Source organism: Hemibagrus wyckioides, linkage group LG08 (assembly GCF_019097595.1).
Source record: "Hemibagrus wyckioides isolate EC202008001 linkage group LG08, SWU_Hwy_1.0, whole genome shotgun sequence".
NCBI classification, from domain to species: Eukaryota; Metazoa; Chordata; class Actinopteri; order Siluriformes; family Bagridae; genus Hemibagrus; species Hemibagrus wyckioides.
The window spans coordinates 6885001-6907709 of record NC_080717.1 but is presented as its reverse complement, the minus strand read 5'-3'; the positions used below and the strand labels follow the sequence as shown (position 1 = coordinate 6907709).

The 22709-nt window shown below is 38.5% G+C and overlaps 1 protein-coding gene across 1 annotated transcript in view; it reads left to right on the top strand.

The window, feature by feature from the left end:
* aff2 (AF4/FMR2 family, member 2) overlaps window positions 1-22709 on the top strand; it is a 254016-nt gene that overhangs the window by 71473 nt on the left and 159834 nt on the right. The window contains exon 3 of the mRNA XM_058398044.1: window positions 9175-9975. Within this exon, the coding sequence (XP_058254027.1) occupies window positions 9175-9975 (801 nt within the window). The remainder of the gene's footprint in view (window positions 1-9174; window positions 9976-22709) is intronic.

The following is a 22709-nucleotide window of genomic DNA, read 5'->3' as shown; positions in this document are numbered from 1 at the left end:
ATTCAGTGTTTATGATCCGCTCTCTGGATTTGTAGTTAAGACAGATTTGCGGTTAATAATGTCGCTGAGAGATTTCTTTTAAAAGACAGCAGGAAGTGAGCGTTTTGGTTCTTATTCCCCTGTCAACTACTTTTTCTCTCAACCCTCATGCTTTCTCCCCCCCCACCCAACTCATCTCACACACACACTCACACACACATTTATCTAAGGCTGCTATTAGCTAATCCCTTTAAATCCTGTTTAATGGAACTGTGCTGTTAACAGCTATTTGGGGCTAATTTACTGGCTGCCGGACCGCCTGGCACCTTCAAAGCCGCCCTGGTGCTGCCATCCCAAAGAAAAAAGTGCCTCCCTCAGGGTGAGCGTCAGTCCCCGAGGTCCAGATCTTGCCGTGCTCCGTGTTCGAGGTGGCTGTAAAGGTCTTTCCGGCTGCCAAGGTCAGCACTCTGGAGCCGGTGCCATACTTCTCTGTTGCTTCAGGCAGTGTATGTGTGTGTGTGTCTGTGCATGAGCGAGTGTGTACGAGTGTCTCTGTGTGTCTATGTGCATGTGTTTTTTCTCTTCTTTTTTTTCCACCCCAAAGGTAAATATTCCCAAATTAGCCGCTACTGTAACTTGCTGAGTCAAGACCCCTGGAGTAAATGATTAATTCCCACACAATGCCTTGTTTTTGTCTGTCTTCTATCACATATTCTGCCATTTTTTTTCCCCCTCACCCTGGCTATGTTTTATGCATGCGAGTGTACCCAGAGCCAGTCAGTGCGTTGAGCTTAATTTATTCAGTCCAACATTTGGTCTCTGGAGAGTTGTGAATGTGTGCTTGAGTGCAGTGTCTCCACATTTAGCCAGGCTTAATAGTGACTGCTGTCATGGCTGTCGAATTCTATCAACAGGTTCACTCACTGACAGCTATTCATCCAAAATTATGGAAACAGGGTAGCTGGTGGGCCGTGTGAATATCGGATGTACGCTAACGTATTTACGCTTACATTTATTTATTGTGTAGATTCATTTGTCCCTAGCATCGATGATGCATCATTAACACACAGAAGAGTTCAGATTTCAAATCATTTTTCTGTCAATAAACAATTGATTGATAGAACAGACAAACAAATGAATGAATGAATGAATGAATATAAGAAAAACAACATATTGCTGTTTAATAACAATTAGTGATACATATTTTATAGCTTTGTCTATAGTTATTTATATTGTCTATAGTTATTAAATATCTATGAAATGTTTAAATCAATGTAAAAAAAAGGCTATAATGACTAAATTCTAATTTCATAATAATTATGTTAGTCTATATTAAGGATGCTTACACTTATTAAAGTTTTTAAACAAAAATAAATAAATAAATAAATAAATAAATAAATAAATAAATAAACTCAAAGAACTAACGAACCAACAAATTATAAACGAATAATTACTTTGTTATTAAAATATATTTAAAGAAAAAATAAATTCCAACATTTTTGATGGTTCTATAAGCTGTCATGTAATCTGTATTTCTGTATTATGCTTCTAAGTAGACTTAAATGTGAAGTCCTTCTCGTTGGCTATAAGTCCACCTTAGCCAAAGTTGATAGTTTTTCATTAAATATTTACAATTCCATTGTTCTTCCTTCTCCTCAGGTAAAGAGTTTAGGTGTCGTCCTTGATAGCACACTTTCCTTAGAGGCTCATTTTAATAATGTTACTCGGTCTGCATACGGTACTTTCACCTCCGCAATATTAATCACCTCCGCCCAAATCTTGTTACATCACGTTTAGTTTACTGTAACTCCGTTCTTTTTGGTTTACCTTCAAAAATTCTTCATAAACTTCAACTGGTACAGAACTCTGCAGCTCGCATTATTACTCAAACTTCATCATATCACGCCAGTTCTTCACCAACTTCACTGGCTTCCTGTGAAGTTCTGTATTGATTATAAAATTCTACTATTCACTTTCTTCATAATCTTGCTCCACCATATCTGTCTGAACTTCTCCAGTTATACACACCTTCCCCGTACACTCAGATCCTCTTCTGCTAACCAGCTCACCACACCAGCAGCTCGACTGTCCACCATGGGGCTTAGAGCATTCAGCTGCTCTGCATCCCGCCTTTGGAACAGTCTTCCTGCTGACATCAGAAGTATAGACTCTCTGACAACCTTTAAATCCAGACTCAAAACTTACATAGAACTTTACTTTACTTTTTAATTTTACTATATTATTCTGTTGTCTGTTGTATATTTTATATTATGCTGTGTGTTTTTAATGTATTTTTTGTAAGATGACCTAGAGAGTTTGTAAGGCGCCCACAAATAAAATGTATTATTATTATTATTATTATTATTATTATTATTATTATGTGTCAAACATCGTGTTTATAGTAATCACATCTATGCTAGAGTTGGAAATTAGCTTGAAAGATTCACGAGTATTCCTTTAATAAGCTATTATCATACATTTTCCTTCCTATTCAAGCCTCAATTAGAGTATATTGTTTGTCCTGTGCATTAAAGATGCACGTGTAGACATAATTAAAGACTCTAAGCGCTGCAGAGAGCTAGTGGAATCATTTGAAAGGCATGTAGGATTTTTTTTTTAATACACACACACCCATTAAAGACGATTGTCGATTACCTTACAGGCACTTCAGCACGTGCATATTCTTTCCTACACTCGCTTGCTGTAACCAGCTCACTATTGATTTGCGATGATGTGTGCTTGGAGTTTGCTCATTTAAGCCAATATCGATCCCTCATCTGGAAGCGTTAATGGCTGAGTAGAGCGCTGCTGTTTTCTGTTCCTGCCTCTTTAAGTGATCTGAAACACAGGAGTCCAAAGGCAGAAATATTGAACCTTTGCCAAGAGACTTTTTCAACACATCCTGGAGTAGAGTAAAGAGTAAAGCGTTTGCTGTGTGTGTGTGTTTTGGGGTTGAAATAGTGTGAGGTTTCATTGCTTTCTGATGCAGATCTAAGAGCAATGGTACCTTCATTACCATTTCAGTTGTTGGCCTTTGGGCTTGAGGGCAAAACCCTAAGAGCCTGTGGCGGAGCAACACAAGGCTCTTTTGTAAACACTGCCAACGTCTTGTTAAGGAGAGAGAGAGAGAGAGAGAGAGAGAGAGAGACAGAGAGAGATGAACACCACACAAAAACACACTGAACACATCGCACATCCACATCCACGCACATATGCAACCATCCATCATTCTTGCAGCCTCAGCTCAGGATATTGCCATTCCGGCGAATTCCTAAGGAACAAGCCCAATTTTATAGCTAGAAAATAATATAACTTTAAAAGCAAATATGAACTACAGTGCATCAGCTCATTGCTCAAACACTGCCGCTGACTAGGACACGGGAAATAACTCAGAAAGCTGATGTTTCAATCTCTACTCATAAACCTCGTCTTATGAAATGGGGTGTTGTTGCTGCAATTTCTCTTCTGAAATCTGAATTATAGAGACGAGATATTCCAGTTCATGACAGCCACCGTAGAGACCCTTATCACTGATTTAATATCTTACAGGTGGGAGCAATACCGGGTTGTGCCTGCATAAAAAAAATGATGTATCGTCTATGAATGCTGAGCTTTTGCTTCTGCATATAAACAGGCAATTCGTTTTGACCAATAGTAGTCAGGCGGGCCGTGGAAGAGGCGGCGGTGTGAATGCTGGAAGTGCTGAGACGGAGAAAGAAAACAAAGAGAAGCATTGAGAGCTTGTTAGGCTGTACAGAGTGGTAGCACCCAAGCGCCCTGACCTTGTACATCCCTTAGTACCACAGTGCGCTGTTTCTCTTCAATAATATACCCACTAAAATGTTTTACGCAGGCGTGTACATCTTCGGCAGACACTTACAGAGATTCTTTTCCCTGTTTTTTCGCCATAACTAAAGGCCAACTGGTTCATATTTCATCTTACACCTTAATCCGTTTCATATTTGTATTGTAAAATAATTGCGCTTGATCTGATGTGGCATACTCTGCCTACTCCTACACAGATTCCTTATTTGCATATTTTAGAGACTCGTAGAGTCTGGTCCTCACTTTGTAGTGCTTAAAAGAGACAAAATTAAGAGTCTTAAGGACCTTCTAGTTGGTGATCTCTGCTAGACCAGAAGTACAGATAACAACAAGAGGAATGAAGACCTCTTCATTTTGCAAAGGAGACTAAATATTACTGAATGACTGACCAGTGGCTCCGTAAGGATACTTTGGTCCTAGGCTATAGAAACCGGTCACACAGTAGATACGGGCATCCAGAGGAGTATACTACAGCATCTTTAGCCACTAGAGCAAACTATAGCATCCTTCTATAGTAGAAGTAACCTGATTAAAACGTCTGAATCATAAACTCAGTACCAAGAGCTCATTATTAGCCGCAGAATTCAAACAATCTCAAAATGCTAGATGAAATCAAAGCTCATGTTTTTCCTCACCGCCATTTCCTCTGGCTTGTTCGTTAGGAATAAAATATACAATTAAATGTTGTCATTGTTGTTTCTAATTTTATTTATATTCTTGTATAGTTGATTTGCAACAATGTCCATTAGTAAAAGTGCTTTACAAATAAAATAAAATTGAATTGAATTGAACTTGCTGTTACTGACGGCTAAAAATTAAACACAATGACCACAAAACCATACTTTAGACCAATGTTTTCTTTCCAAAGTGAAGCAAAGCCTGGGCTTCTTCAGTGTGACATAGGTAACTGATCTAGCTAGCTACTTAAAATCGGCCAGCTTATGTTATAATGGACTTCTTTTTCTTCTTACTTGTACATCTCCTGATTTTTCTTAGCATGCATCAATCCTAGAAACTTCAAATTTGGTGTAAAAGTACAATATACCCATCACTACATATTACAATCAAAAGATCAGACCTACATTAACCTAATTTTGGCGCAGAGGGAATTTTATTTCTTTAGCCCCTATCGCCTCATCTGTGAGGCATACAGTATAATTTTTTCCCAGATTCTATCCTGAAAGAATAATATCCAGTTATTCGCCATTTTTAGACGTCAAGAAACTTGCGAGGTCGAACACAAACTTTGGCCTTAGCATTCCTCTGCATGCACAGGCTCCAATAATTATGGTCTCACTCCTGAGACAATTTTTTTTCATTCTTTTCCTCCATCTCCAAATTTAATGAGTGGCCAGGGGTGTTGTGGGAAGTAAGCAGTCCCTCACTGCAAGTTAACATCTACATCTGACTCTATGTTTATTCTGGCACACTTACGTTTTAACAAGCCGATCAAATACAAATGAATAAAACCAAAGTCTTGCTGATTCAAATATACAGTTTCCCACGGAAATACACATGAATTTGTTTCACTGTGTGTCTATACACTGAAAGCCAACAGTGTCCAGACTAATATATATCAGACTTGTGAATAACGTTAAAACAATTCATTTCTTTATTCTGATTGAAAAGTCAGAAAGCCAGAGTAAGCATATTGTCACTTTGTTAAAAACATACTAAAAAACTAATTACCAGCTCAAATTGTCCCAAGGTGAGAATGAGTGTGTAAAAGGTTGACGTTTTATCCAGGATGTATTCCTACCTCCGGATCCGTTCTGAGCCAGGCCAGAATAAAGCGGTAAAGATTAACGACTGAATAAACTTTTGCTAGCTAGTTTGAATCATCATGTAGGTTTTTTTTTCATTACAAGAATCAGATGTGATGGAACATAAAATATAACTTTATATATTGCAGGTATACGTCTGATAAAAGACTGGAACTGCTAGCGTTTATTGCTATTTCGATAACTCCCCAGTTCGACGCTTTCATGTTATGCATGTTGCTTGAGGTGTATCTGTAAATCAGTGCTGTCATTTAATCCATACTAACGAGTAATGTTGCACTACCGACTTCACAAAGAGAAAAATATCATTTATTCAGCATTTCTTTTCTTTTGAATAACCTCGTTATTAGGAAAAGTAAGCTCTTTGGGGATTTAAATCGAAACAACAACAACAACAACAAAATAAAAAAAAAAACATTTAAATATTTAGTCTGAAGGCTGAATAAGATTTTAGTGGTCCCCGAATTTTCGTTCTCTTTCACCATTAAGTATGCGATTAATCATCCGTGAAGGGCTTTTTTTTAACAAGTCATTCCTTTAAAATAATGTGTCAGCAATTAATGCCTCAAGCACCAGGATTCCTGCAGTTTTCACCTTGCCCAGGCTGCAGAATGTAGAGCTTGGCATGAGTCCTACCTTCCCCTGCATGAGTCAGGCAGTTGGAGTTCACACAAGAGGCCTTTGTGTGCTGTCCAGATGGGCTTACGTGTCTGGGAACTTCACCCAGTGCTCACTTTTCCCCTCAAGACTTCCCCTTCCCGTGAGGTCTCTCGCTCTGAAGGTGTTGGAGAAATGCCAGGGTGAGCCGCATTGCCATTCCAGCTCAGGGGTTATGTCAGCTATGGCAAGTCCCGCTTGCCATACACGTACACGCTTGATGCTTTCATGTTTGTACAGCTATACAGATCGGTATACAGATGAGACAAACATAGTTGAATGCTACATTGCATTTTTATGTCCGGATCCATCTTACAAGTTAGTCTTTATCATTTCCAATTACCAGGTTTTGATGCACACAATAAACCATCCTTTATACCGAATCCAATTGCAGTAAATCTTTGAACGACAGCCATACTGTCGTAACGGCTTTACGACCCGCATTAACTCGGCGGCTTTGCAGGTTCATAGGTTATGCTGGGTGCTAAGCTGTGTGGATCTGGTCCCGCTGTCCTCCTTTGAGTGTAGGGTCAAATGTTAACTGCCCACCAGATAATTTGTTTCCCACAATAATGGTTCAGCACGCTCTCACTCCTGCTCGTGGATCATTTACCATTATTTGTTTATTGACTTTTTTGCGTTGTCAGAAGCCACAACGCGGGTGCATTTGCATCGCCGACTTAGGGGCTCCATTATTAATGTGGCAATTACACGTGAAATGAATGGCGAATGTTAATAGATTTATCTTGATACTTTTCACTGCTTGGGAATAACAGACCTATTAATTGTATTGCAAACAGAGGGCAACACACACAAGTGCTGTTTGCTCGTTTGTTGTTTCGAGTATGCTCATGCACACACTCTCTACCAAAGCGCTGGTGTTGTGGCCTGAAATAATTGATGTCATGCATGCTGAGTTGAATTGGATTGTTATCACACAGGTACTTGGAATCGCTCGAATAAAAGCGGAGATACGAATGCAGCCAAAAAATGAACAAAGTAGGAGAGGGGTTTGGGTATTAAGCAGAATGTTGCTTATTATGGAAAGAGTCAGTGGGGGATGCATTTGCATGGCTCTCTGCAGAGGAAAGCTGTAGAAACTAATGATGTGCGGTACGGCTAAGGAGAAAGCAATTATAACAAGGAATTCTTGGAACAAACAGAAGCTGAGTGAAAGAGAGCAGAATATTTTTTTTTTTTTATAGCTGAAAACTATGCATGTATGTGTATGTGTTCATAAACAAGGCGTCTGACATGCCAGCATCTTCTGATCTGCATGTTTCTCTTTAATATAAAATCAGAGCTTATTGGCTGTTTTAATCGTGGGAAAACATGGCAATAACACTAATTCCCAATGCCGTAAAGCTGCAGCGCATTGATGTATTGTTAGGAATGAGAAAAACATGATTATTGAATCAAGGGAGAAAGAAAAATCCCAAAACGTAGAGTTCCTGAGCTGCTGTGAGCCTCTCTGACGAGCCTGTAATAGCAATTCACAGTAATTTACAGTCAGAGCTAACGGGTTTGATTTGCCAGGAGTTTCAGGACACTGGAGTCATACGTCAGCTCAGTTACATCATTATTTCTCAGAACAAAAAACAACAAGTCAAGCTTCACAAAAATCCAGTGGTATCAAGATCTGCTAATATTAGGTAGTTAGCTCAAAGACAGGCTAAATTCTAAGAGAACAGAGACAAGGTAATTAAAATACACACTCCAATTATGAATAAACTTGCACCATGGCACTGCATTATCCTTTCTCCCTAGAACAAAGAGCTAGTCACCAAACTAGCTAAAAGGTGTCTATCCTTACACAAAGCCAGTAGCAGCAATCTAGTCCTCTAACATTATTTAGCTAGCTACAAGACAAAACAAGGGACAAAATTCACACTGTCTAGCAAAATATACAGATGAGATAACATTATACAGACAGAATAGAGATTGATTAACAAAAATACACAAAGGAAGGAAACCAAATGTTCTTGTTTTGATCATCCTTTTAGTTAATTGGCTGCCGCTAGTTTGTGACTATCAGCATCAGAAGCATACAAAGCACAAGAGCTTATTTTTAAGCTTGCTAAACACTTACATTAGCTAACTAAGATCACACACTACACAATTCAGTTCGGTTTCAAAATAACAAAATGCACACTGAAAAGAGATCAAGTTACTAAAATATACACAAGGGATGTAACTGTGTATCTGTGTGTGTGTTTCTTTTTGTTTTTCTTCTCAGGCTTGCAGCTAACCCGGCCAGTTAGTTAGCTGGCCTGCTGAAAGTAGCCAAGTTCTTTTGAAAGCTGACTTTCAAGCTGACTGATTTTCTACACGTTCACTGTTCAAGCTATAAAAGTGACTGTTCTGCTAATATTGTGGTGCGTCTGTAACATAAACAAAAAAACCAACCTGTAAGCTGTAATTGCTATTACTCTGTGGTAAATTAAACCTACATGTAGCGTTTGCTATTTTCAAATTATCAGCTCGAATTTTTCACACTTGAGCTGATTATTCGCTATTTGCACTTAAAAGAAAGATGCACACTGAACTGCACATCTGCGCCTATGCAGCATGTGCTTATGTAGGTTTCCCTTTTGACTTTGACTTTCACCCACACACACAAGCACACTTGCTCATATTTTCCCTCTTATTTTCTTTCTTTCATAACTACAGGCTGCACACATGTGCCAATACAAACTGCAGGTAGTGGTCCTTTGGTAATCTAAATGGCAGCGTTATTATTAAAACAAAGTAGACTCTGTTATCCTAAAGTGTTCTCCAAATTTTTCCCCTTTGGAACAGAAACTCCTTTGGATGTCTAAGAATACTTAACTGTCAGAAGTAAAGATGAGTCTAGTATAGGCAGTGGTTGGACTAAAAGAAGGACGGTAATTTATGCTCAGATGTCCATGATTTTTTTTTCCTGTCATTACAGACAAATAAAGGTGATGCCCTGGCTAACCGAGTCCAGAACACATTGGGTAACTATGACGAGATGAAGGAACTTTTGACCAGCCATTCTAACCAAAGCCACTTGGTGGGCATCCCTAAGAACTCAGTTCCTCAGACCCCAGTGGAGAAAACTGACCAGCCCAGCTTCTTCACCGAAGCTCAGCGTGGCAGAGCCGCCTCATCCCAGCCAGCGAACCACACCACCTCCATGCCTCCTCCACCTACCACCAACATGGCAGGTCCCAGCATCCTCCATGGGCACCAGAGCACCAAAAAGTCCCGTTCCTCCGAATGGTCAAGAGGAGCGCATACTTCGGGCAGCAGCCAGGTGGCTCAGGCCGCCAGCCGGGGAAAGCAGAGCTCCAGTGGGCAAGAACAGGAACAGGGTGACTCGAGCCCTGGCACCTCGTCCACCTCCACACACCCCAGCAGGAGGCACGGGCAGCCAGCCAAGGTGCCAAATGTTGCCAGCTCACCCTGTGAGCAGGACTCAGGGTCACCTGTGGCCTCTACTTCTCTGGTACCCGGTGGTCTGTCTACGCCAACATTCCCCCAGGGCCTGCACTGCAAGCCCAGCAGCGGAGGACAGCAAAAACCCACAGCCTACGTCCGGCCCATGGACGGCCAGGACCAGGCACCCAATGACTCTCCTGAGCTCAAGCCCACTCTAGAAATCACAGATGGATACGGTGGAACGCCATTTACAAGCCTGATGGATGGCAAAGGCAACGCAGTAGGGAGCAAGGGCAAACTTCCCAAGCTGACTCTCCCTCAATCAGGGGAGGTGAGTACTGATTTTTCTACTTGAAACATTTCCCGCAGATGCTAAAGCCATTTCTTGCTCTCGTTTGGATGCCATGGTAGTTAGAAAGGAAAAATTGCCAGCTCGGTTCTGGCTTTCCCCTGGCTAAATCTGTTTTACATTGATAGCTGGCACAGTCAGGGGTTGACATAAGGGCGTAGTTTGTTAATAATTAGCTAAACAACCTCAGGCTTTCGCAGTTTACCACCCGGTAAGAGGGCCTGCCCATCACTTTCCTGTGGTTTGAACACCGAGTTCATGCTTTGATGTTAAGTGATCCTTCTTTGTGCAAAAAAACTGAATGGAAATTCTGACTTTGAGTCTTTGCATTATTTTTTTTTTTTAATATAAGACCTGCTTTATACCCACATTCCTTTTGGAAGAATTTTGGGAATTAGTCATAAAAGTCATAATGCATGGCAGAACATTAGTATTAAGGAACACATTAGACAGACGTTTATGGTTTTGTGTGTTTATCTTTCTTTCGGAGCCTAGCGATGCTAGCAACAGCGTACTTGTTTACTCAAACCGCATTTAAATGTCAAGTGCTGAGCAAAATAGTCGCTCCACTGTTTTTCTGTAAGTAGGTGTATGCTTGTTAAACATGCTCCAATTAGAGCAAATTTGCAATAAACTTCATTCCGTGTGCCCGTCTGTATTTTTTATTTTATTTTATTTCTTTTTTTTTGCTGTTTAAATCTCCAGGTAGCCTAACAGTGTGAGCCTTGAGCCTTGTGGAAACAAAAAAAGCTTTTCAGAAAATCTTGTCAGTCAGGAATCTGGAACGGTTCCATCTTTTGTATGGAGCGGTATATTATACGTATGGAATAAAACCAGGCCTAGCGTTCTGTTACAGGATCAGTGATGTGATGCCACCCTGAAGTGAATGATTTTTCCAGAGTGTTTTATTCCTGTTATACCTTTTTTCCATGTTAATATTTATTAATGAATCTAATGTCACACGTTTGTTTTTTAGCTGTTCTCTTATCACTTATGCTAGAACAGCTATGAACAGTAATTCCTTGCCAATTTTAAACCTTTATGCAGTGCTGACACTGGAGACTCAGTGAATGTCTCTTTACGTTTTACGTGAAAGTCTTTTTGCGAATGATCTGTTACTATAGAAATGTTAACATATTAGTACCGAGTGCATTATCTTAAACTACTGTCAGAGCTGCTGTAGAAAATGAATCAACAGCTTCTGACCAATCAGATTATGGGGATATTAAATGGTTTTGTTGTTTAACGTGTTTGATATGATTATGAGCAATCGTCATTTTAGCTATATTAAGCAGATTTGCTTTAAGTTATATGCTACTTATGTCAAACCCAGTTATAATACAAGAGGTTTAGATTTGTATGTAAACAGCAAGAAAGCCCTTTTGTGACCGAGTTGTGTATTTGAATTCGGATCTCTGTCTAGGGAATTTAAATCTAACCCCTTTAGAACACTTACATTTGCTAGAGTACTGGATTTTTTGTTTTTTTGAAAGGCCCAGCATACGTTGTGTATTAAGCCTGGTGGAGGTGAAAGCTGCAGGGAGCTTTATCACTAGCTCATTTGTGCGCCTGACACTTAGAGAGCGGAGTCGTGCTGACCTGGCTCGGGGCGCGATACCTGAGCCGTGCTGAAAGCTTTTTACAAGCCGTGCCGTGTAGCCCCCTCTCTCTACACCGCTGCCAAAGGGAACATCTGATCCTATGGTTCCCTGCAGGGAGAAACGAGCTCATTCGATAGGCCAGGATGGCCCTTAAGGACAGGGGAAAGCAGACATGAAAGGTCCGGACAGCAGGAGGGAGGAGGTGAAAGATAACGGTCTGGGGCTGTGTAATAGAGTTGTAATTATCACATCGCTAAAGCTCATAAAGGCTTGCAGGGCTGCCGCTCATGAATCGTTCCACTTTGACGGCGTCGTTCGCTCATCAGCAGAGACGTTTTTCTCGATTGCTTAAAGCTGGGATTTTTGCTCGCTTTAAAGTTTCTCGGCTCCCGGCTGCGTGCGTTCGGAGTAAGTAAACCAAATACGGAGATAAGCCGAGGTAAACAAGGACGGCATATGATTGAACAGGTTGACTCGGCGCCATCCAGCCACGGAGAGACAGCCAGCTGTTCGCTCTCTTTGTTCTGCTGTGAATTTGAAGGCCATCGGGCTTAAAATTGCACCAAATCCCATCTTGGAGCATATGGCGCACTCGCATTGTACAGCTAAGCATGTGGCAAGAATGGAAACCTGGGGAATTTTGATTGCTCTCCGAGTGGCCTCAGAGCGGTCGGCTCACAGGAAGATAGAGATGGATGTTGTTGTTGGACCTGCATACTCTTTCTCTGTATTTCTCTCTTATTCTGTCTTTTCTTTCTATACCCCATTTTACCCCTCCTCTCACAGATGAGTCACTGCCTCAGCGTCTGCATGCGTCTGTGTGTGACAAAAAGAGAGAGAATAAGATGCATAAATTAAAAAAGAGAGAGAGGGAGAGATAGATAGACAGCCAAGCGAGAGGAAGGTAAGATGGTGAGAGTGAGAGCGAGACTGAAATAGCTCTCAGGAGAAAAGGAAACATCTTCAAGGACACTGATTTGATTCCCCCCCGAACACACCTCGCTCAGCTTTGCTTTGTTAAAGAGTGGATTCAGTTCTAGTGGCTCCCTCGGGACCCGCCGCCATTCTGTTGTTCTGCCCAATTATTATTCCAGCTCTCTTCAAGTCACATTTCTTCAGCCTCTTTCCGGCTGAGGTGCGGAAGCTCGAGCTGCTGCTGATGGTATAGATATTCTCAGAGGCTTTCCTTCTCTTCCTGTGTTAAACTCTCACCTGAGCAGATGCTGTGTTGTTGCACTTGGGAAGAAGTGCCTGCTCATTAATTGCGTCAAAAATATATCTACCCCTCTAGCTGGGGCCATTATTTTAACTTGAGTCTAGGGCCATGCGATTATATCATGCAGATATTGTGATAAGTGATGTAGTTTTCTAGGTATCACAATATCTGCTTAGAATATTTTCCGTTGAAAAAAAAATCCTTGATAGAAAGCAGCGGGTTAGATGCTTACATTTTATACCATTTCTAATCTAAAAAAAAAAGTCAATTTTGCAATTTTATCCTCTTTTCCTAGCAGTGTCATAGCAATCCGCAGAAATGTGTTTCACATTTTGATGAATTATTTTCCATATTGTTTTCATTCTAATTCAATTAACATGTTTATACCTTCAATTCGTTTGGTCACTCCAAGTCTCGCTATGTGACACATATGATATATAATAAAGATCTTATCTAGAGATATCTTAAGTGTCAGGATATGATTTTTCTGCAATATCGCACCCTGATACTGTATGTTATAGGCTATTTCGGTATCCCTCAAACTCCCACAGCATGCTTAAATAAAGAGACGTGTCTGGAGCACCCAGGCTTTTGGGTTGTGAAAGGCGTGAAATGTTGCTGCTGTCCCCTAACGCTGCCCTGCTTCACAATATTTTGACAGGTTGAGAGCACAGTGCAGTGATAAGACGTCACTCAAATGGCTTTGGAAGTGTTCTGTTATCATCTAGGTGTATTGATTAGTGGCAAGTGTTTCGGTGCTCACTGTGAATAGCTGGCCAGGTTTTTATTTTATTTTATTATTTTTGTTGTTGTTGTTGTTGTTATGGTTGTGCTGAGGCATTGACGGAAAGATAAGATTATTGATCTTTCCGAAAAAACAGTTAATGCTCTCTGGGGTTTTGAGTTTAATAGCTTTATCACCAGGGTAGATTTGAGGATAGAAGACAAAAATGAAAAGAAATAAAGCAGAAATATTCCACCTGCTACATAATGGCCCGGTGATTTTGGATACAGGAGAACATTTGGTGACTTTTGACTTATTAAAACAAGTCTATGTTGATTTTGGATAGTGGATAATGCAATATGAGAAAGAGAGAGACAGAGAGAGAGAGGAATTTTATTAGAAAGCACTGTGACAGTAGTTCAATTCTTCCAATCTTCTAAGTTTTCATTACTGTTAAACATTTTGGAAGGAGTCTCCAGTATCACTGCTTTTCAAGCGGTCAGTATTTTCTGCACAAGAAGATTTTACAGAACTGAGGACCTTCTGGTTTTTTTTCTCCTTAGTTAGACTTTCCTATAATAACACACTCCCAAATGTTTCATTCCATACATTATATCCTAATCATTTACATATAAATACTAATTGTGTATTAATATATATGGATTGGATAGGTTGGATAGCAGTGTTACCAGATTGGATTGAAGATTTCCAGCCCAACTACAGCATAAAACCTGCTAATTTCAAAAAATACCAGCCCAAAATCCATACTATGATAACTAATACAACAGGACAGGACTCTCCTGAACCTTATTGGCTAAACTGAACCATATAATTATAACGTCAACATTACATATTAAACTTTATAGTTCGTTTGAATGGAAAATTATTAAAATAACCAGCCCAAATTTTATCAACCCGCCCAATCTACATTTTTCCGGTTAGAAAGGTCCAAAAGGAGCCCAATTGGGAAAGAACCCGTCCCAATCTGGCAACCCTGTTGGATAGGATTGTGAGCATCTTGGATGTTTAGTATAGTTATTTAGTCTGCTAAAACCTGCCGTAGACGACAACATTTAGAAAAATTGCCCATATAGCACATTATTTATTTACGTAGTTGATACTCCGGTAGGTTGTTTTCTTTACCCCATGACCTTTACTAATAGGTTTTGTTTATTTAAATGTCATTTGTTGTGTCTTTGCAATCTTTTTCATGTCCAGAAAGGCGAACAGAAGTCGAGTATTTTGTATAAAATAGCTGCGTGCACATTATTACACTAGCGTTAACCCTCATTAACCGGGTCACTTGCGGTTTTGCAAATGCTAATGTTAGTCACTCCGGCCCTCGTTGGGGGGTTTTCTCTCAATTTTATAATCACAACAAGCCTAAATACTTAATCCTAGCAGTTTTCCAATGAGCTCATTCAATGAATCATAATAGGCAAGCAGCTGTGAGCTTCTCTCCTAAATATCCTTAGCAGAGAACCAAGCACTGATGAGACCCGACTGTTCGCTGACCTCATTTCTCCGCATCGCGGCAGTGATGATGTAATAGCAAGAGCTCACCAGCAGACAAACACTCATCAGACTCCTCACTGTTTGCTCTGTGTAATCAGATAGAACCGTTTAAAACGCATCTACGTCATGCTACGTCTCCTCTCGCCTTCCTCATCTGCATAACATTGGCAGTGCCGAGGGAGAAACACTGCAGTGATTAGCTTTACTGCAAATTTACTGCAAAAACTACAAGTAATAACAATTAAGAAGCACGTCTCAATCCTGATTAGCCAGAGGTTAATTTATTTACTTTTATGGCAGCTGCACTATTTTAAAAAAAACTGACATGAGGAAGCTTTGTATGCGGAGATACAAAGCTTTATATAATATTTATGGAAGGAGTCTCCAGTGTCAGTGCTTTTTGTAACAGTGAGAGGTAGAGCTGTAACTTCCAAGTTTTCCAGGACTTTGTATGTAGCTAGAAATGTCGAAGAAGTACATGTTCTTCCATTAATCCAAAATGTAATCGTCAGGAAATTGCTGTGGCCTAAGAGGAATAAAACACATCCCAGTTTGCTCTGATAGGAAAACAATCAACTGGTCATCAACTGTCTTGTAAAGCCTGCCTTGGATTTAAAACACAAATTCTCACATTGCTGGAATCTGTTGCATGAGATGTTACAAGAAAACAACACCTACAGTTAAACAGCAAAGTGACAACCATTTATCACGTGAGACTTGCTATTTGTGAGGTGTAAGGCTCAGAATAAATTACCACTTATTGCTGAACTAAAGAAGCTGTGATATTTAAACGCTGTGCGCTTGAGTTAACTTTTATTACTGTAACGATAGTAATAATAATTATAGCTATATCTATAACTAGACAGTAATTAATTAAACAATAACTCTAACCACTGTAACAAGAACTATATAATAACTGTATGTAGCAGTAGCTATATCTATAGTATCTATAGCTATACCGTAACTATAACTATAACAGTGTCTATAACTACTATAACTATAACCATAACTGTAATGTCTATAACCAAAAAGTAACTATAGCTATAACAGTGGCAATAGCTATAATAACTATAACCATAACTATAGCATCTATAATTATACAGTAACTATAACTATAATTATAACAGCTTCTATATCCATAACTATAACCAAAGCTATAACATTTATATTATACAGTCACAATAACTTTAACATCTATAACTACACATTAACTATAACTATAACAGTGGCTATAACTACAGGTATAACCATAACTATAACATCTGTAACTATACAGTACTGATAATAATTTCAATCTATAATAACAATAGCCATAACTATAGCATCTGTAACTATACAGTAACTATAACTATAATTATAACAGTGTCTATATCTACAACTATAACCAAAGCTATAACATTTATAACTCTAACTATAACATCTATAACTATAAAGTAACTATAACAGTGTCTGTAACTACAGCTATAACCATAACATGTATAACTATACAGTAATGATAACAATAATTTCAATCAGCATAACTTTAACGATAATTATACAGTAACTATAACAATAGCTGTAACAAAAACTACAATTGTAACTATAATAATTATAACTATACAGTAACAATAGCTACAACTGTAACTATAACGTATCGTAACGTATGGCGTAACAATATTTATAGCTGTAGCTCTAACTATAACTATATTATCTACCGTCTGTAACTACACCCTTATTTTTAAATATCTAAAAAGCCAATATCGCTTTTCTAAATACTCAAATCTCAGGCTAATATGATAATTAAAATCACTTTATATTAAATTTCTATAAACATTTAGAAGTTTAAATGTAAAAGTTCCAGTATGTGGAGTCAAAGCGAGTTAGCTTCATGTTTTGTGCTTTTTGTTTTTTGCCAATATTATTTAAATTTTTTTTTTTTTTTCCCTTTTAAGTTTCAAACCAGTATGCCGCCCTACTTTGTTTTCCCAAAATCACAGGGTGCACTTTTTTAAGCAGTTACAACCCGCCACATTTGAAATGAACTGATCCGTAACAACTGGTCAACCATTCCTGACTGCAGCCCAGAGCATAATACGGCATTGTACCTCGCCACAGTCTCCTATAGCACTCCATCACAGACAGCCTGGGTTATTAAAACAGCTTTTGGCATCGGAGGCAGAGAAATCTTTATCTCGCACGGAGCCCGACTCCCCATCACCGGACAGGAAGCCATTTCCAGGAACATTTGATTAGACCGCACTGCCAAGACTCACAAAGCGAGACGCCACTTCCCTGTAGTAAGCATCCTCACTTGCACTGAGTCATCTGCCGCCTGGCTCTGCTGGCCTATCACAAACGACACCATGTGTGGGGAAAGCAGGGCTCATACCGCACCACAGCGCATTAGAGTGATTCATGCTAATGGGATTATGTTGGGTAAATACCCGCTGAAGTGTGGTTTTTGGAGACAAGACTATTTTACTTGCACTGGGTTGCATATGGGAAATGGTCCATTTGAAATATGCATGTGCAATTGCTAATGCGATGGACTTTCTAATGGCTACGCTAGAATTTTACCACCAGTGTGGCCGTGCAGCAGGGGTTTACAGGATTTTTTTCTTTTCTTTTCTTTTCTTTCTTTGTTTTAAATGAAATTTCTGTGCGTCACATTCAAAGTTTACAAAATTTACACACCGATGTTACATGAGTAATGACACGAAATTTCACACATGAGCTTCTCCTTCCGATTATTTTATATAAATCACTAGTGTCATTCTCCAGCAACCATTGCAGATTAAACTGAATGCACCGTAATTACTTGGATTTTTTATTTATTCTTACTAATTATTCATGTTATTAAACTTTATTTGGCATAATAATTTCTTCAACAGTTTGGTATTTTAGTGCACAAAATAGGTGCAAATCAGTTTTTATTTATTTATTTATTTTTTTTTTATTTATTCTTATTATATTTCTTTTAAATTATTTTGGATTTAATTTACTTTTATTTTATTTTATTTTATGAGCTCCCCATTTCAATCACCTTTTCAATCACACCTTTGTAGTTCTCCAGAGATGGCTGTGATATTATTACTATTATTATTATTATTATTATTATTATTATTATTATTATTATTATTATTATTTATTAAAGTGTTTGAGACAGACTGACACCTCTAGACACAAGATAAAATAAATAAATAAATAAATAAATAAATAAATAAATAAATGAATGAATGAATGAATGAATGAATGAATGAATGAATGAATAAAATCAGGGATCGAGAATCTAATACTTTCAAATATAATAAAATAAATAAAATCAGTGGTTTAAACATAAACATTAATTTGCTGCCTCTGATGTCCTCAGTGGAAAAGAAGAAAAGTTATCCATAGACTTCAATACCTGATTTGTCTAATAATATTAGTAAAAGGCATTTTTATTGGCATTTTATGCTTTTTATGTGTTTATAATAACCAAACCATACGATTCACTCGACCTGGTCTCGGGTTCAAAATGTCTTTAAGTATTAAGATATACCTTCAAACGTTCATCACAGACTACTATACATGGTGTGTTCAAAACTTTTAACCAGTAGATCATATGATCCAGTGTTTAAGTGTGTGTGTGTGTTCATTGTAACCTTTTGATAACAGCATCATAAAATGGCTGACTTGCGTACTATAGGGCGATTATAAACCCTTGTTTTGATAAGCTCTGGGCCCAGACGTGTTTGTTGAGAGCATGAATGGGACGTTTGGGACTTTTCCCTTGGACGAAAGCCAGCACGTGTTTTGTCTCTGCAGTATTTACACATTGTGTGTATGTCTACCACCGCACAGGGATTAGTGCAGCACACCAAAGCTGTACTCTGAGATTACAGCCACACTGTCGTTTCACAGCAACTAACAAGCACCTATGGACATTTCTGGAAGTCGCCGTATCCTAGTAAAAAGGCGTAAGAGTGTAAATAAAATTGTTACACGAATCAATAATAAAAAAAAAAAAAGGCTGCATTTCAGTTTCCTACCCAAATAGGCTTACATGCTGTCGCTCTATTAATACCACTTGAGCTGCTTTGCTCGTTTCCCATTATGTTGAACATGTTCAGAGTCAGAGAGCTTTACTGAACCACTCAATACAAGAGAATACAGATTAGAGACATAAGGCTGCTTATGTTATACAGCGATAGAGACCGAGCTTGAGTCTAGTGTCAGAAACAGCCTTGATGTATTTGACTTTACATCTGCAGCTTTTTTTTTATTTTTTATTTTTGCACACATTCATTTAGAGGCTTTCAGCTAACGATGGCATTAGAAAAAGCACTTAGAACTTAGATCTGAGATCTGAGATCAGGAAAAACGCATTTTCATAGAGTAATTTATAATGTTTCGAAGAAATGGGTGTGTATGTCAAGGAAATTGACAGAGCTCACTTGGCGCTCTGAATTAGGTCACACCGGCTTACACACATCTCTCTCTCTCTCTCTCTCTCTCTCTCTCTCACACACACACACACACACACACCACACATCTTTTTCACCTAGTCATGCTTGATAGGCTGTTCTCATCAGCTTTTGTTTAATATCTCTGCAGAATTAATTTGGCCTCATTAAGGCGCCTCCTTTCTGCAAATGTGCCGATATAGTCCGTAATGTGGCTAATAAACATAAAAGGATGTGCTCCAGAGCTCCCTCTCAGCAGACGCCTCCCAAACACCCGCAGACGGAACGGCGGAGGAGAGATAGCACGGAAGGAATGATAATGCTGCAGTTTGGAGAAAGGATTTGGCAATCTTCATTTATTAAATGCCACTCAATCAGTCGATGCAAAACTATTGTGATTTAGAATAATCGTGGCAGATTAATATGGATGCACCGTAATTACCCCAGCTTTATTTTGCGCAGATATTGGTTAGTGTGGAAAATGCTACACAGCATAATTAAGACAAGACATAACATCATTTTCTGCATCTATTCTAACATCTATTTGTTCACAATATATGTGTAAAAATAGCCACCAAATTTATTAGAATTTTTTTTATGTTATTGTGTCTTATTTTGTCTTTTTTAAAAATATTTATTTATTTATTTATTTATTTTTATTTTTTATTGTTTTTTTCATGTAGTTTTTGTTTAGTTTGACTCATTTTGTTTCTATTTATTTTGTAATTTTGTTGTGTTTTGTTTATTTTATTTGATTTAAAATTCCTTCAGTTTCCTTTTGTTTTATTTCATGTTTTATAAATATATATATATATATATATATATATATATATATATATATTTATATATATATATATATATATATATATATATTTATATATATATATTTATTTTCCGGCAGTGTTTCTTGTAAAAATGACTCTCAGCTTGTCACGGTTCCAGAAACCTGCGCTACGGGCTCTCATATTTATTCATAGTTATTCTGCAATAGAAATGCCTCGCAAAAACGATTTGAAAAGAAGGTGAAACTTCGGATGTGCCTGTGATTTGTATGCTGAGGCCAGGGCTGCATGATGATGTCCCGTCTCCTGCCGTGAGTCTGCTTCATTCAGCTCCTCTCTTTGACCTTGAGGAACCTGTTCACGTGCTGGTGGCTGCTGTATAAAGGCCAGAGAGAGTGTCTGTGTGTGAATGGGAGTTAATGAGCTCAGTTCTGCTCTAGATACACAGCCCGAGCTTCATCACAAGCTCGACCGGGAGCAGCGAGGACACCGCTGTACGCTAATCAGACCACCGCTGCTGCTCACAGATGTCTGACCCTCACAACCGAGTGGATTAACAGGCAGATGTGCCAGAAAGAAAGTGAAGAAAGAAGGAAAGAGACTAGGTTAGGGAGGCAAGATGGAAATCGAGAGAGAAAATTATTAGGAGTCTTTTCCATTGGAAGTAACAGCTGGTATCATTTGCATAATACCCATCAAAAGTCATTTTCTCGGGCTGCTTGTCAAAGCATGAGGAAAAAAAAATGCTTAATACAAAATACTGTTCATTAGAGCTTCCGTGCTCCTCTAAAAGCTTTACAATTAGTGCAGTTTGTATGCTGGGGTTGGAAAAAAAAACCCAGTAGTGATGTCTGTACACTAACATATGGAGCATCTGTAATGCCTTTTTGAATTTTAAGTATTTGAAATGTTCGTAGTTGAAAAATGTTCATGTTAAATGAGTAACAAGGTTGAAAATCACAGGTTTTCTTCTGGAATATTTAAGACGCTAGCATATATAATTAGCAAATACACAATCTGTACATCACTAGCTTCCATGCTAACGCCATGAGCTCATCGAGGACATTCTGATGATTTACTTTACTTTAATTATTTCATTTTAACCATCGTGCAAGAAACTTCCTTTTCTTCTTTACATGATCTTCAGGAAATGTGGATGACGCCACTTCCTGTCGAACACTTGACTTGTGGAATATATAAATTATGGAGTCAATTACTTTGACATATTCTTATTTTATTGATTTTTGCCAATGCATCACACAGCAGCTTCTAAAAGATATGATATAAAATATTGAATGTGTATGAAAACAAAAAAAAAAACAACTGTATTAAATATACAATTTTTAATTTAATATAAACTTTATTTATTTATTTATTTATTTATTTATTTCCAATTAATTAATTAATTAGTTTATTTGATTGTTTGATTTTTTTTCTGTTATCAAAATTATTTGATAATATAATTTTATTTTTTCCCCATTCTTTAAAGCTTTACTTATTACTATTATTATTTTTCTTTCTTTTTTAATAAAAAGATTATTTATTTGTTTCTTTGTATTTTCCTATCCTTACCTATCTATCTATCTATCTATCTATCTATCTATCTATCTATCTATCTATCTATCTATCTATCTATCTATCTATCTATCTATCAGTCTGTCTGTCTGTCTGTCTGTCTGTCTGTCAGTCTGTCTGTCTGTCTGCCTGTCTGTCTGTCTGTCTATCTATCTATCTATCTATCTATCTATCTATCTATCTATCTATCTATCTATCTATCTATCTATCTATCGATTTTTATTTGTTGCTGTTTATAAGGTTAAAGGTCGTATCTAATTATCAGGATTTAACAGTGTTTCCTGATCCCACTAACTCTTTCTATAAGCTCCTCAGAGCCTGTGATTAACCTTGCCCATGTGTGTTTATGCATTACATCCGGTGACCTGTAAAACATATTTGGCCACTCATCAGCCCTCGACTCGTCCACATGGTTTCGGTTTCGGGCAGCCATAAATACGAGCACATGAGGTCCCTGTCCAGTTATGGCTGAGATTTACTGTGGCAGAGGACCATGGTAAAAATGTAAAGACTTTCCCATGGATCATGCCTCGCTCCTGTCCTCCCACGGCCGAGCGTAAGGTCACGGCTGCGTTATCTCAGCTCCATTTGTCTCTGTCGCGCTACAGCAGCGGCTACAAAACCTTCCTGATGGATGGCCCACCTCGCCGACTCGCATACATTTACCATCACGTCTTCAGAAAAGCTCTCTGATTCGACGCTGATTTAAACGTCAGTCACTTTGTCTTCGTCTCTGTGGTGTGGAATTTTGCTCCGGTATTTGCTCCATTTGTCCATTTAACAGCACGACTGTGGAAAAAAAACCCGACTGTGAAACTCTGAAGACCCTTTCGGTCGAGTCTTGTGAAAAAGACGTGCTCTGGGCGTTACGAGACAATA